We start from the raw sequence: 15253 nt of genomic DNA on the forward strand, positions 1-15253 counted from the left end.
GAAGTAAATTTCGCGTGTAGACCACAATGCGCATGCCTGGTCCACGCGGATTGCAGTCCTGTTTGTGCCGAGGACGCGAGAAGTGGTGTTTTGCCGTCCACCAGTCAACGTGAGTACTGTTACTATTATTTCCCCATAAACTTCCGCATGTTTTTAGATTTTCGAACTTCATTAGGTTAACATTGTTCGTCACTTTTTTGTTTTGGGCAATAAAACCACTGACAAGCTGGTTAAAATTGTAAAAGTGATGTGCACTGTGCACAGCCACGGTGGAGCATTTCGACTGAACACGTGCGTTAAATTTCTTGCTTTACTAAAAAAAAGTCCCTAGCACTTGAACCCGCTTATCCTCTGAGTGAAAGATGTCTTATCTTGTATTAAACTTTAATCTACACGGTCCAAATGCTTTTCCCTTGGTCAGTTAGGAGCGAGAAATCAGAGAAATTGTTTATCTGCCTTCTCTTTATTTACAGGATTAGCGAGCATGGAATGGAAGGAAGAGCACGATCTCCTTCTCTGCCGGGAAATACTCGTCTGTCAGCCATACAAATTCAAAGAAAGAACGGTTGAAAGAGGCAAAATTTGGGAAGAAATTTCGAATCACCTTAATACCTGTGAGACCGCCAAATTCCGTGTAAACAAGCGATCTGTAAAAGAGCGATTCAAATTGATCAAGGAAAAGTTTAAGCGTAAAATTCGAGAGGAGGAAAATTCGTCGGGGATTGACGTGGAACCCACTTCGGAGCTCGAAACTCTAAACTCTTCATCCGTCAATAGCCCTTCCGCGTAAGCAATAACAATCATTTCTCGAGTCTTTCTTAAAGATGCCATGATGAACAAAACGTTGTCGTCCTCAGCTTGAAATCTGCTCCTTAACGTGAAAAGTTTCCCGCCAAGGTAGTCGTCATCGACCCCGTCCCTCGCGCTCAATTTTAACGTCCTCGAGGTCAGCCGTCCAGGTATCTTAAACTCTCTACTATGTGAGCACAACACGTGAGCATGAAGTATCTTTTGCGGCGAATTTGTGTACATCTTATTATCATAACAATATATACAGCCGAAGCGTATCAATAGTATATCTTTGTAGGCATTTCAGTGTCTAGTATCATAGAGTTTACGGTCACGCACTGACACCATTTCTAGACCCTTCCCCCTCAGACGATTATGGGCATGCATTTTTGTTCCCGCAAATTTGTTTACATCTTGCTACTAACAACATGCAGCTGGCACGTTTATTCAATCATCTTATTAGACATTTTTTAGTGAGTAGTATCACTGAGTGTGTAATGATTTGCACCGTATTTTGACGAGCCTGAGGGGCGAGTCAAAATAATGAGTAAAAATGCTCAGTGATTCTACGCACGAAAACTAATAATATTCTATTTACCATCCAACTGCTTTATCTTAAGGCAGGAAAAGCAAAGCAGATAGCACCCACGACCGACCGGTTAAACAGGTTTTCTTTACAGTACAAAATAACCAAATGTACAGTATCACGTGATATTTGTACTTGATTCGGAATTGGGTGGTATAGTAGTAGCAGAGATTTTTCGTCATTCACAATGGCTGGTGATGTAAGGAATATTATCAACTACCAAAGATATCCGATTGCTGAGTCTAAGAGCCACATTCTCCAAGAAATTATAAGCCGTGCTAGAGGTGAACTGAACGACAATGGCATTGCCTTGTTGCGGGATTTTATGCTTCCTTGGGCTATTCGCCAAACAATCATAGACACAGAAGAAGCCTTACCAGATGCATTTTGTAAAGCAGTTGATCACACGGTCTATCTTGAGGAATGTCAAGATTCTGTCCTCGAGAAAGATCACGCGAGGAATATATTGTGTCGATCTTCAAAATGTTGCATCGCAAACGACCAAATCAAGACAAACTCGCCGCTAAATCAGCTTTATATGTCATCGGAGATGACAAATTTTGTTCGACTTTTGCTAAACAAAGACGCGCTTTATCGTACAGCTGATCCTTTGGGGGCCTTAAGCTTGCAGGTCTACAGGAAAAATGATGGCCTTGACTGGCATTTTGACCGGGGGGAGTTCGCTGTGACACTTCTCCTTCAAGCACCAGAGGGTGGGGGACGTTTTCAATACATTCCATCAACAAGGTAAGAGTTAGCTGTTGTATCAGAGGTGCCTTAAGGGGCAAGAAAAAAGACTATTCAAGTTGGCCACCTGTCTTATCATTAAAGTAGACTATTCCAAGACCTTGGTTAGTGAAGATGTCCAAAATTTAAATATAAATTATCGTAAATAAGGGATCTTACTTATTTACCTGCTTTCTTGGTAAACAACCCTCCCTGGTTGTCAGAAAATGGCAATTTGCACATGCACTGTTTTTTTTGTCCTCAGCGATCAAGAGTCTTGTTCTGGCTCAAATTATCAGGCTTATAAGAATTCTTGCTCCTGGATTTTGCATTGTTAGTGATCATATTGGTTCTCTCAGTGAACAAATCACCTTCTATGGAAGCAGAAGCTTATATTATGAGTTTTAAATCCCTTAAATCCCAGAAGTGATCAAGGATTGGCTTCTCCCTTAAGTATCCATACATGTATATTATCCAGCACACCAGTAATGAGAATACTCTGTTGCATCCATAGAAATTGTTATGTTTATCTACCACAAATTAATAATAATGATGATGATGATGATGATGATGATAATAATAATAATAATAATAATAATAATAATAATGACTTTAGTGGATTACACAATTACTGGTTGAACCAGAAGTTCTCATTGTGGTCCTCAAAAACTTCAATTCAAATAGCAAAAATACAAAGAAAAAGTACAATTAAAAATTATAAATTAATTAAAAATTTCTGCTCATAGTAAAATTATCAACTCTGGAGTTCCGATCTATATATTTCTTCTATAGTTGATTTTTAAATTTACAAAGGGAAGTGAGACCCCTAGTAGTACTGTCTTCGTTGTTCCATATATAATCTAGTGGCTCTTGCATGAAATGAATGTTTGCTGGTCATGGTGCTAAAGATGTTGACACCCAAGTTGTGTAATGATGTCTATATTTAACATAACGAATATAACAATTAACAAATATATTACACAAATTCCTGTAGTTTATGATTTACAAGGAAATGTGTAGCAGCTAGAGGGGAGAATAACCCTTTCACTCCCAAGATCTAATTAGTAATTCTCCTTACTATCTGCCATACTATTCTTATGATGTTAGTTCAGAGAATTTGGTATTGGATCAACTAATAATCCCATAATTCATATTCTTCTCTATTCTCATCACCTACCTGCTTGATATTGTATTTATATTGTAAGGAGAAATTCTGTCTTGGTCACCTATGGGAGTGAAAGGGACAATCAGATCTTGGGAGTTAAAGGGTTAATCCATCTAAGTGTTGCTAATCTGAATTTATTTCTACCTGGAAGCAAATGAAAATTGAAGTAACAAATTATCTCTCTTTTACAAATAGATCAGATGGTAATGAAAACTATGACTTGGTCAAGCAAGTGCTACTGGCTTCTAAAGCTGGAAAAGATCTATCTGTTCTTGGGATGAAAGAGGCTGACCTTCAGCCAGGAACACTCGTGATTTTTTGTGGGCATAACTCGATGCATCGCGTCACCCCTATTGAGGGAAAAAAGTCCAGGATCATAACTGTTTTATCTTACGAAAAGAGACCTGATGTTTACTTAAATGAATACACTAGAATGAAATTCTGTGGGCGCTTGAAATAAATATACCCACAGACTAATTAGGTGGACCTGTAAATAGAGATTTTGGCTCTTACTTGATGTAGAAGACACAGTATATGTCACACTATTGTTTTCATTGTTGTCTTATTTCCAGTTGTGATGAAATTCTATTGTGACATATACTGTGTGTTACACTAATTAAGAGCCAAGAATTTCTAGTCCAGTGATCACTTTCTCCCACATTTCTTTGGCAATTCTTAGGTTTTTCAACTATTGTCCTTATAATGATCCATTTGAAAAGTGGATTCTATGTTGCTGTGGGAGTATTCAGTAACAGATCACAGATGATGTCAAAATGTGGCCACAATAATAACTGGGACATTTGAAGCATTTTTTTTTTTTGTTTTCTTTCAAAAAGGATAGCAACTCAACAAACTCTCATTACCTTACTCCTAACCTCCTTTCCTCCCCCTCCTGCTCTGCACCTACATTTCTTACTCACTTTTCAGGAGGTGTGGGGGGAGGCAGAAACAAGCTTTCAATTCATGAGTGGGGTAGGGGGGCTTTTGCACAGGTCTCCACAGGAACTAGAGTAATTTATTGTTACATAAAATTTGATGGGAAGAAGCCATTGAATAAGAATCCTGAAAGATTAGACTCCAGAACTAAGGAACAACAAGATATTTTTATATGTAAAATTTCAAGGACAATGAGCACTTGTGACTCGATTGATGGTCAATGAGAAAACTTTACTACAAACTGAGTGCCTCTCTGTGAAAGTTTTTACTAAGTTTCCTGAGATGACATTGCCAGAATAATGCCACGAAATTTAAACCGTCCATTTTTATGAGTTGACCGTAATGAACACAGTGGAATTTAAAGTGAATAATACATTTTAAAAAAGCTTTATAAATAATGCCTATTGTACGTAATGCGCAGACAAAAGCCTTCTATGCTAATTGTGGAGGTGCCCCACGCTATCACCCCCTCGAACACGTGACTATTCGAGCATGCAGTATGTGTTCAGCGGGTTTGTTTACGTTGCAAGATCCAGCAAGGGAAAAATCATGTGATAATTTACTCAAACTTGTCCAGAAACACTAGTCGAATAAGCACGTATCTCTATAATTCATAATGGCAAGTGATATTAGGAATATTATCGACTACACAAGATATCCAATTTCTGAGTCTGAGAGTCCCATTCTCCAAGAAGTCATCAACCGTGCAAGGAGCGAACTGAAGGACAACGGAATCACCTTGTTGCATGGTTTTATGCTTCCTTCGGCTATTCGTCAAACAATCCTAGACACGGAGGAAGCCTTACCGATTGCGTTTCGTGGAACAGTTGACCACAGTGTCTATCTTGAGGAATGCAAGGAAAATTCTGTCCTCAAGAAAGATCACGCGAGGAACATTTTGTGTCGATCTTCAAAATGTTGCGTTGCGCACGACCAAATCAAGACAAACTCGCCGCTGAATCAGCTTTATATGTCACCGGAGATGACAGAGTTCGTTAGAATTCTTCTTCACAGGGACTTGCTCTACCGAACGGCTGATCCCCTTGGAGCCTTAAATGTGCACGTCTACAGAGAAAATGATCAGTTGGATTGGCATTTTGACCGGGGGAAGTTCGCTGTGACACTCCTCCTTCAAGCACCAGCGGGTGGGGGATGTTTTCAATACATTCCATCAACAAGGTAAGTTTTTCCTATCTCTTCACCTCTTCTTTTCCTATCTCTTCTTTACTTTACAACTGTCCAACCTCACCCTCCTCTTCTTTAGTAACCTTGAAATATCAACCCAAGGGGAGAGGGGAGAAGGTAATAATTTGACATTTCACTCACTTGGGGAGTTAAAAAATACTTGAGGAGAATCTGCTGCCTCTGCCATGACATCTGCCAAGGGTTATAAATTCTGATCATCTTGGATAAAGATGATAAACTGTAGGCCCTGTTTCCTGTATCTCCTCTGTACTGGTTAACAGGGGACATGAAAGAATCCATGTGCTTCTCACAAATGGTAGGGAATGTAACCTCTGATGTTGTGTTTTGGTCTTGATTCCAAAATTGGGGCTATCTGATTGAAGTCCCCCACCAGGTGTTGTGAATTAACTCAGAATACCCTCCAAGGAGGAGAGGTAACAAAAACAAAAAAAACTTCTTTACTTCTGAGTAGACTGAGCTCCCTGACAGTATGTGGTTGAAAAAAAAATTACATAAAAATACAGGCCTGTCTTGTTAAGTTTCAAATGACTAGTAGATTTCTTCTAAAACAATTGGATTATTTACCCTCCATTTCTGTGCATAGTAGTTGATTGGGACTTTGTTTGCACTTATCAGCTATCACATGATAGAAATTTCAAGCTCATAATTGATTTGAACTAAATGAGATGTACTTCTTAACCCTACCACTCCCAGAAGTGATTAACCCTCTTGTGCAGGACTGATATAGAATTTTTCTTTAAAATATCTTTACAATATCAACCCGATAAGTGATGAGAATAAAGAAAAAGATCAATTTGGGGAAAATTAGTTGATCCAGTACCAAATTCTCTGAACTAACATAAGAATTGTATGGTTGACAGTAAGGAGAATTACAAATTTGATCTGAGAGCTAAAAGGTTAACAGGTAACTTCTCTCTCTAATATCCATACTTTAACCAGCTAACAGATAATGAGAATACTCAAACTAATTAGGTAGAAGTTGTTATCCTGATCTCTCACCAAATTCTCATAACTAATTTCAAGGTAGTGTTTGGCAGCTAGAGTAGAGAATTAATAATCAGATCCTAGGATTGAAAATATCAGCTCATCCTTTGGCCAGGAAGTATGTTAATCAAATGAGCTGACAGAAAAAACAAACAAACAAACAAACAAACAAAAACAGCTCATCCTTCTTCAACTTCAAATGATTAATGAAATTCAAACTATTACTGTTAAATATAGATCTGATGGAAGTGAAAGCCATGACCTAGTCAGGGAAGTGCTATTGGCAACTAAGGCTGGACAAGATCTGACAGCTCTGGGGGTGAAAGATGCTGACCTGCAGCCGGGAACACTAGTGATATTTTGTGGGCAAAACTCAATGCATCGTGTTTCCCCAGTTGAGGGCAAAAAGTTCAGAATCCTTGCTGTTTTATCCTATGAGCAGAAAGCTGATGTTCACTTGAATGAATACACACGAATGAAATTTTTTGGGCGCTTGAAATAACATAAGTCACATCTGTAAATGATATTTTTAACTTTACTGATCTTTAGAATGTGGTTTACCGTTGAACTAAATTCAAAAAGATTTTTTGTTTTTTTGTTTTTGTTTTTGTTTTTGTGTTTTGTTTGTTTGTTTTGTTTTTTTTAATGTTTCAACGTATGGACATTGTTAGTAACTGATTGTCTGTTTTTTTTTCATAATCCAGGACTTTTTTCAACACCCAATTGAAAATTGTTCTGAGGACCAGTTTTAATACAGGTGTGTATAAAAGTAGCAATTCCGCGCCATCGTTCACCAGGGAAATTACCATTTCTCTTAAAATTGTAGAACGGAAGAAGATTTTATAGTTGCTAGGGATGCTTTAGTAAAACTGGTTTTTTCATAAGTATCTGGCATCATGGATAACACAGTGGCAGCTTGCAGACAGACCCTCAAAATAAAAATATAGGATTAATGGAGGACAAAAAGAATGACAAGATGGGCGAAAACACTTGGAACTAATGGCTGGGGGGCCACACCCAGTCACTATATATCATTGGTAAGCACAATGTGGTTTGATGAGTCAAAGGTGTGGTTACCCCGGAGAAGCGTCGGGGAGAGTGCGCTTGTGATTTCGTCTGCATGGTGTAAGAAATATAGAGCCGTCTATCTCACCCTTTTGACCGCCACTTACCTCAACACTGCGCTTCGTGAGTCCACAACATTTTGATGGCGAATATCGTTGTCGATGAGAGTACAGACCACGTTTGACCACTTTCGATTTTGTTGTCGTTGTCGTTTTTGTTTTTTGTTGTTGTTTTGTTTTATTATTTTTTTTGTACCACAATATCGAGGTCAAACACTGAAACGATTCTTTCAATGATAAAGGCATTGTGTGATACGTTGACATGAGTACCATTGTTTGTACTCTTCTCGACAAGGGCCAATCAGATTATGCATGGCGAGAAGTCATATTAGGATAGGTTATAACCGAAGTTCCAGCACCTATCGTTGATTATATTGGCCCAAATTGTTATGTCAAAATAAATTTCGATTATTTTAATATCTGACATGGTTTGATGCTACTCTGGTTTAAAGATTAAATGAATGTAACACCGAGAAGTTACAATTCATAGGCCCAACGTTTCGACACTCCTGTCTAGTGCCTTCATCAGTAAAACTCAAAGGAAAGTTTAAAAAAATTTTGCTTGATTCGAAAAAAGCTTGTAAGATTAGCTACTATACGTACAAAATGTTATACAGTAGTTACGGCTTATGTCCACGTTTTTATGGCTTACCTAAAATCCATAAACCGGGAATTAAAAATAACCTTTATTTGTTACCTTTGGCGATAAGAATTACGGTAATATTACAATAAAAGTTCAAAACACTACATATTATATAATGATATACATATCAAATCAAGTTAAGTTTAGCACCCCTAGGAACAAATGATTGTTTGTGCCTAACAGTGCGTGATACAGGTATTCTGAGGTGCGCTGGGTTAGTCTTACAAGATCTTAGATTATGGCCATGATCCACTGGCTTTTCTAAAAAACGTTTACAAGGATGTGCTTCAGATTCTAGGATACGTTTAAATTCTTTCCTCGTCAAATTCTGACGCCTAGTTACAAGTGACTCAACAGAATCCCTAGGGAGACCAATGACATTCAGACATCTATTCTGCACTCTCTGTAGATCTTCTTCGAGGTAAATGGGCAGCCCTCCCCAGACAGGCGAGGCATATTCTAAAACAGGTCTAATCTTAGTGATGTAAGTTGTAAGACCAATGTCCCTGGGGAGACGGGCTGTTCTACAGACCCTAAGATAGTGAATCCGTTTACACGCTTTGCTGACAATACTCGAGACATGTGTATTCCACTTGAGATCTTTCTGTACATATACACCCAGTAGGTTAAACTCTGAAACCCTCTCCAGCTCAGTAGGCCCGATATTAATAGGAGCAGGAATTTGACAGGACTTTTTGAAGGTGATCCACATATCTTTGGTCTTTTTAGCATTCAGCTCCATTTTATTCGGCTGCACAGCACATCTTTCCAAGTGAGTCACAGCATCCTGCATTTGACTGACAGAGTCCTTAAAAACAAGTTCGTATAGGGTGCAGTCATCAGCGTACTTGCAAGTGGATACAGGTATTCCCCTGGGGATGCAGTCCTCAATATCGTTGACATGCACATTAAAAAGTGTAGGAGAAATGACACCGCCCTGAGGTACACCAGCAATCACCTCACCATGTCTGGAGAAGACTCCCGGGAGCTTAAACTGCTGTGTTCTGCCTGATAGGTAGCTCTGTGTCCATTTCCAAAAGCTCATGGTGATGCCCATGCCAGCGAGTTTAGTCAACAGAACGCCATGATCCACCAGATCGAAGGCCTTTCGGAAGTCTAAAAAGACCACATGCACGCCATTATATAGACTTCCAAAATCTGTAGCGTTATACCAGTCTTGTGTGATGCTGGCAAGCGCAGTCATAGTAGATCTGTCCGCCGTAAAAGCGTGTTGGGAAGCATAGAGACATTGGTCCTTTAGGTTTAGCTTAAGCTGGATCCTCTCCAGTACCTCCAGGATGACTTGTGGCAAAACTGAAATCTGCCTAAAGTCATTGTTTATATCCGTCGGATATGGTGGTTTCGGCGAGATGCCTTGGCGACCGTCACCACCAAAAATACAAGGATGTCAAATAGATCAGCAAATACAAAGATGGTGTAAGGATCAGCTGCAGGATAGCATAGCTAATAAAGGAATGGCATGGCCAAATTATAGACAGTCTAGTTTTCCTTCGTGAAACAGAACACCCTAAACATGAATAGTTTAGCCAAATGAGAAACGGTCTAGTAGCCCATGTTGAGTTGGAACATGAGATTGTGAAATGGACTAGCTCAATTACAAATGTCTTAGCACTCATTTGCAATACAGTACTCAAACGGTGTAGCGTTGCGTTAAACGGCTCAGGGTAACGTCGAGTAGCACAGCGTACGCACAAACGGTGTAGCGTTGTGTCAAATGGCTCAGCGTAATTTAGAATGGTACAGCGTACACACATATGGTGTAGCGCTGCGGGAAATGGCTCAGCGTAATGTCGAATGGTACAGCGTACATAAAAACAGTGTAGCGTTGTGTGAAATGGCTCAGCGTAATGTCGAATGGCACAGCGTACATACAAACAGTGTAGCGTTGCGTGAAATGGCTTAGTGTAATGTCGAATGGTACAGCGTACATACAAACAGTGTAGCGTTGCGTGAAGTGGCTTAGCATAATGTCGAATGGCACAGCGTACACACAAATGGTGTAGCGTTGCGTGAAATGGCTCAGCGTAATGTAGAATGGTACAGCGTAGACTCAAATAGTGTAGCGTTAGGTCGAATAGCTTTGCAAAACATCAGACGCTCTATCTGAATATTAAATTGCTTAGTATTACTTGAAATATTTCGATGTTGTGGCGAATGGTCGTGGCGTGACGTGAAGGCCATGCCATTCCTTTATTAGCTATGCTATCCTGAAGTTGATCATTAAGCCATCTTTGTATTTGCTGATCTATACGACATCCTTGTATTTTTGGTGGTGATGGCCGCCAAGGCATCTCGCCGAAACCACCAAAAATACAAACCGCAAATGGAACAGCGATCTGCTGGGGGCATGACGTCATCGAATGTGAAGACTGACACGAAACCATTACATAGCGTAGTCGCTGTATGGAATAGTCTTCACTTCGCTTTGCCGTAAAACAGAGCTAATTCGGTAAGTTTCTCCTCTTTTTTCACTGCTGATATTGCACTTATTCGTTGTCGTTCATGAAAACGTCAATTAAAATAGCAACGAGACTGAATTCTACCACGGTTTGCCGGCCTCTTGGTCTACCACAGTTTGTACGCGTTGGTGGGCCTGAATATGTTTATAGTATTAATTAAGTAGTGTTATGACGTGCATTAAATGTCAATTGTCGAGCTCTATTTTCTTTCTCCGACTCACGCTTACTTTTCAACTTCAACGGCTCTTTGAACATTGGAGGAGTACGTGAGAAGTTGAATATTGTGTGTGCCCTGGACGCCATGGTAAGAAAACTGATATCCTTGATCTGTTTTGACATTTTTCGATCAAAGTGATATCGGAATGCTTTAATTGGTGTGCCGGACGATAAGGGTAAGCTAAGAGAAGACATATTTATTATTTTAAAGAGGTGTACATTATATTGCTTTGTTTATTAATTTTTTCCTGGGTGCAGTGATAGTAAAAGTAAGTTCCATTTTTATTTTGTCGATCAAACGTAGATTACATGTCTGGATCGGAAACAGTTAAAGGGTTTTTTTCGCGTTCCAAAATAGTTTTTGCCAGAGTAATATTTTTTTCTGAGTTGGTTTTGCGCGCATACATACTTATCTTCCCTGTGCTCTTTCCCATTCCGTAGTCATCACGTATTAAGGAAGGCTAGTGCGGACACCGTAATGCACGTAGTGTACGTAATTGTCCAACTCTAGGTCGAGTTTTACCGTTCGATCTGTTACAGTCGCAACTTCAACAAGCCATTTTACGCAACGCTACACTGTTTGTATGTACGCTGTGCTATTCGACATTACGCTGAGCCATTTCACACAACGCTACACTGTTTTTATGTACGCTGTACCATTCGACATTACGCTGAGCCATTTCCCGCAGCGCTACACCATATGTGTGTACGCTGTACCATTCTAAATTACGCTGAGCCATTTGACGCAACGCTACACCGTTTGTGCGTACGCTGTGCTACTCGACGTTACCTTCAGTCGTTTAACGCAACGCTACACCGTTTGAGTACTGTAATGCAAATGAGTGCTAAGCTATTTGTAATTGAGCTAGTCCATTTCACAATCTCATGTTCCAACTCAACATGGGCTACTAGACCGTTTCTCATTTGGCTAAACTATTCATGTTTAGGGTGTTCTGTTTCACGAAGGAAAACTAGACTGTCTATAATTTGGCCATGCCATTCCTTTATTAGCTATGCTTTCCTGCAGCTGATCCTTACACCATCTTTGTATTTGCTGATCTATTTGACATCCTTGTATTTTTGGTGGTGACGGCCGCCCATATACACAACTGTTACAATGTCATCACACAAGTAGAGGTGTTTAATTGGTAGCACATTTTTTGAGATTCTAAATTGCTTTAAGCGACCAATGGCTTGTTCTACATAAATTCCAACATTAGCAATTTGTGATGTATTTCTTACTTCGTGCGCAACGCTTCCTGTAACATTCTTCGCATCTGCTTCAACGGCAGCGAAATGACAACTTGCTTAATAAACGATCAAATAAATGAGAAAAAAAGAAAGATGTCAATTTTGAGCGAAGACACGCTTCTTGAAAGTGGGAAGTTATTTAAGAAAAAATTCCAAAGCCGAAGTTTGGACACATGTGCTGCGAGCACGACTCAATGTCCGAACTTTCAGGGTTTGTTTACATCAAAAATAACGTGATACTACACGTGAAATCTAAAGCCCAAAATGTGAGTTTTCCGTTGTTAGACGAGCGAAAGGGCCGCAGGTATCGGGGACTTTGACCTCTTTTGCACGTCATCCAAGAACAGCGGGGGAGTGGGTCAAGAATCGCTAGTCCGGCAAGATAGCGGCTTTTGGCTATGAAAAGAAGGTAAGAGTCGTTTTATCTTAATCACCTTATATCTTTGGTTGAGTATGCCATCCGTCCTTAAGGTCCTTGAATAACGCTAAGAACACATAAATATAATTGATTCTTTTGTGAACAAAAATCTTTTGTCCCAGTTTTTTCTCGTTATTTATTCTGAGAATCACTCGACCGATCAAGCATGTCCTCAGGTGTTTATATTCTCTTCTTATGCATATTTAAAAAAAACAGTTTTTACATGGATAGGTCTGAATTAAAGTCTTGTATTGCTCGTGATAGTGCTACAAAACTGTTAACCCTCTTCTAGTAGCATGTAGAATTTAATATTTCTCTTAAATGTTTACAGTAGACTATACCATTTGAAAAGCATTGTATGCGATGACGTGTGTTACTTGACAAATAAAGTTTAAAGCGTGAAAAGATAGAGGGGCCGCAGCCAGGATAAAACATCTTATGAAATTTAAAAAATGACCTCTGGCTAAAACTTTTAAAAATACGAGCTTTCGGCTGTTTGCGCTACAGCCTTCAACGGGTAAAATGATAAAAAGGTAAAAAATATACTAGGTGTGAAGTACAAAGTAAAAATTAAAAATGCTGATAACTAAGAATGTTTGTTAAAAAGAATGTTGTATTGTCCGGGCAAAGGACAGGAATTGTTGTCCGCATTGGGAGTTAACTTGGAATGCCACGCTTCTAGTATTTTTCTTGTTCTGAAACCGCCTTTGTCAATAATAGATGCATTATCAAAGTCTATTGCGTGACTATTGGCCCAGACGTGATTGGCAATTCTTGAGCCTTTTGCCGCGGTTTTCACATTTCTGAGGTGTTCTTTCTTTCTTGTGTTGAAACACTTGGTGAGACTGGCAGGGCCTTCAACACAAGAAAGAAAGAACACAATAACACAATAAGAACACAGAATCCTATGTCCCGGGGGTATGCGGGGGTTTACATTGACTGGTGCATTACAAAGAATGGGTGGGGCTTAGCAGGCTGGCCTTCAAAGTGCTTGCCTACTCGTCCAAGATGGCCGCCAAAACCGTCACTTCAACCATGGCCTGTGATATTAAGAGTTTTATCGACTACCAAAGATATCCAATTGCTGAGTTTGAGAGCCACATTCTCCGGGAAATTATAAGCAGTGCTAAAAGCGAACTAAAGGGAAACGGCATCGCCTTTTTGCCGGGCTTTCTGCTTCCTTGGGCTATTCGCCAAACAATCCTAGAAGCAGAAGAAGCCTTACCAGATGCATTTTGTAAAACAATCGATCACACTGTCTATCTTGAGGAATGTCAAGATCCTCTCCTCGAGAATGATCACGCGAGGAACATTTTGTGTCGATCTTCAAAATGTTGCGTTACCCGCGACCAAATCAAGACAAACTCGCCGCTAATTCAGCTTTATATGTCACCGGAGATGACAGAGTTCGTTAGAGTTCTTCTTGACAGGGACGTGCTCTACCGAACGGCTGATCCCCTTGGAGACTTAAATGTGCACGTCTACAGAGAAAATGATCAGTTGGATTGGCATTTTGACCGTGGGCAGTTCGCTGTGACATCCCTCCTTCAAGCACCAGAGGGTGGGGGACGTTTTCAATACATTCCATTAACAAGGTAAGAGTTAGCTGTTTTCTCAGAGGCGCGTCACAGGGCAAGAAAACAAGACTATTCAAATAGGCCATTCTGTCTTATCTAAGCTAGTTAGCTGTTGTCTTAGAGGCGCCTCACGGGGAAAGAAAACAAGACTATTCAGATAGGCCATCCTGTCTTATCTAAGCTAGTCTATGCTCTTGTTTAGCGAAGAAAATGTCCAATTTATCTTAAATAAAGGATCTCACTTACTTAGTGAGGATGCATGAAATCATAGCAGGTAAGCGACCCTCCCTGGTTTTCGCTGGTTTTGTATATTTGGTCTTCATATTGGTTCTTTTAGTTACGGTTAACAAATCACCTGCCATGAAAGCAGAGGCTTATAATGATGGAGTTTTACATCCTTTACCTCGCACAGGTGATCAACGATTGACTTCTCGAGCTCTATGTACTATCTATACATTATCCAGCACAGCAGTAATGAGAATCACGACTATATCCCATCAGTAGAAGTTGTTTTGTAAATCGAACACAAATTCTTGTAGCTTATTTCCAGTGAAATGTGTAGCTGCTAGAGGGGAGAATAAACAATCAGATCTTCAGAGTTAAAGGGTTGATCCATTTAATTGTTGCTAAGCTGAATTTCTTTCTGGTTGAAAGCAAATAAAAATTGAAATAACAAATAATCTCTCTATTTCAAATAGATCAGATGGAAATGAAAACTATGACTTGGTCAAGCAAGTGCTACTGGCTTCTAAAGCTGGACAAGATCTGTCTGCTCTTGGGGTGAAAGAAGCTGACCTTCAGCCAGGAACACTAGTCATAATCTGTGGGCATAACTCAATGCATCGCGTTACCCCTATCGAGGGAAAAAAGTCCAGGATCACAGCTGTGTTATCTTATGAAAAGAAACCCAACATTCACTTAAATGAATACACTAGAATGAAATTCTGTGGGCGCTTGAAATAAATCTACTGACAGAATACTTATAGGTACACTTGTAAGTAGAGATTTTGTAGTCCAGTAATCACTTGCTTGCACATTTTTTAGGCAATTCTAGGGTTATTTTAACCATTATCCTTGTAATGGTGCATTTTAGAGGTGGATTTAATGTTGCTTTGGGTCATTGGCTAATTTGTGAGGGATGACATCAAAATG

The 15253-nt window shown here is 39.7% G+C and overlaps 3 protein-coding genes across 3 annotated transcripts; all 3 read left to right on the plus strand.

The window, feature by feature from the left end:
* The first annotated feature begins 64 nt into the window (after positions 1–64).
* LOC131783237 (uncharacterized) lies at positions 65–4551 on the plus strand. The gene is made up of 3 exons (XM_059099966.2): positions 65–109; positions 474–2122; positions 3462–4551. The coding sequence occupies exons 2-3, from the start codon at positions 1563–1565 to the stop codon at positions 3724–3726; spliced, it is 825 nt and encodes a 274-aa protein (XP_058955949.1). The 5' UTR covers positions 65–109; positions 474–1562; the 3' UTR covers positions 3727–4551.
* A 169-nt stretch (positions 4552–4720) lies between these two features.
* LOC131783235 (uncharacterized) lies at positions 4721–8237 on the plus strand. Its single transcript, XM_059099965.2, has 2 exons — positions 4721–5381; positions 6630–8237. The coding sequence occupies exons 1-2, from the start codon at positions 4819–4821 to the stop codon at positions 6892–6894; spliced, it is 828 nt and encodes a 275-aa protein (XP_058955948.1). The 5' UTR covers positions 4721–4818; the 3' UTR covers positions 6895–8237.
* A 5322-nt stretch (positions 8238–13559) lies between these two features.
* On the plus strand, positions 13560–15212 carry LOC131783280 (uncharacterized). Its single transcript, XM_059100009.2, has 2 exons — positions 13560–14119; positions 14800–15212. The coding sequence occupies exons 1-2, from the start codon at positions 13560–13562 to the stop codon at positions 15062–15064; spliced, it is 825 nt and encodes a 274-aa protein (XP_058955992.2). The 3' UTR covers positions 15065–15212.
* The last annotated feature ends 41 nt before the right edge of the window (positions 15213–15253 follow it).

The sequence above is a fragment of the Pocillopora verrucosa genome, chromosome 12 (genome assembly GCF_036669915.1).
Source record: "Pocillopora verrucosa isolate sample1 chromosome 12, ASM3666991v2, whole genome shotgun sequence".
Lineage (NCBI taxonomy): Eukaryota > Metazoa > Cnidaria > Anthozoa > Scleractinia > Pocilloporidae > Pocillopora > Pocillopora verrucosa.

What these genes read in the sequence shown, in the direction of transcription:
- LOC131783237 (XM_059099966.2), top strand. Translation starts at nt 1,563, where the DNA reads ATGGCTGGTGATGTAAGGAATATTATCAACTACCAAAGATATCCGATT. An exon ending in CAATACATTCCATCAACAAG is followed by an intron (nt 2,123 to 3,461) that starts GTAAGAGTTAGC and finishes TTTTACAAATAG; the next exon opens with ATCAGATGGTAATGAAAACT.
- LOC131783235 (XM_059099965.2), top strand. Translation starts at nt 4,819, where the DNA reads ATGGCAAGTGATATTAGGAATATTATCGACTACACAAGATATCCAATT. An exon ending in CAATACATTCCATCAACAAG is followed by an intron (nt 5,382 to 6,629) that starts GTAAGTTTTTCC and finishes TGTTAAATATAG; the next exon opens with ATCTGATGGAAGTGAAAGCC.
- LOC131783280 (XM_059100009.2), top strand. Translation starts at nt 13,560, where the DNA reads ATGGCCTGTGATATTAAGAGTTTTATCGACTACCAAAGATATCCAATT. An exon ending in CAATACATTCCATTAACAAG is followed by an intron (nt 14,120 to 14,799) that starts GTAAGAGTTAGC and finishes TATTTCAAATAG; the next exon opens with ATCAGATGGAAATGAAAACT.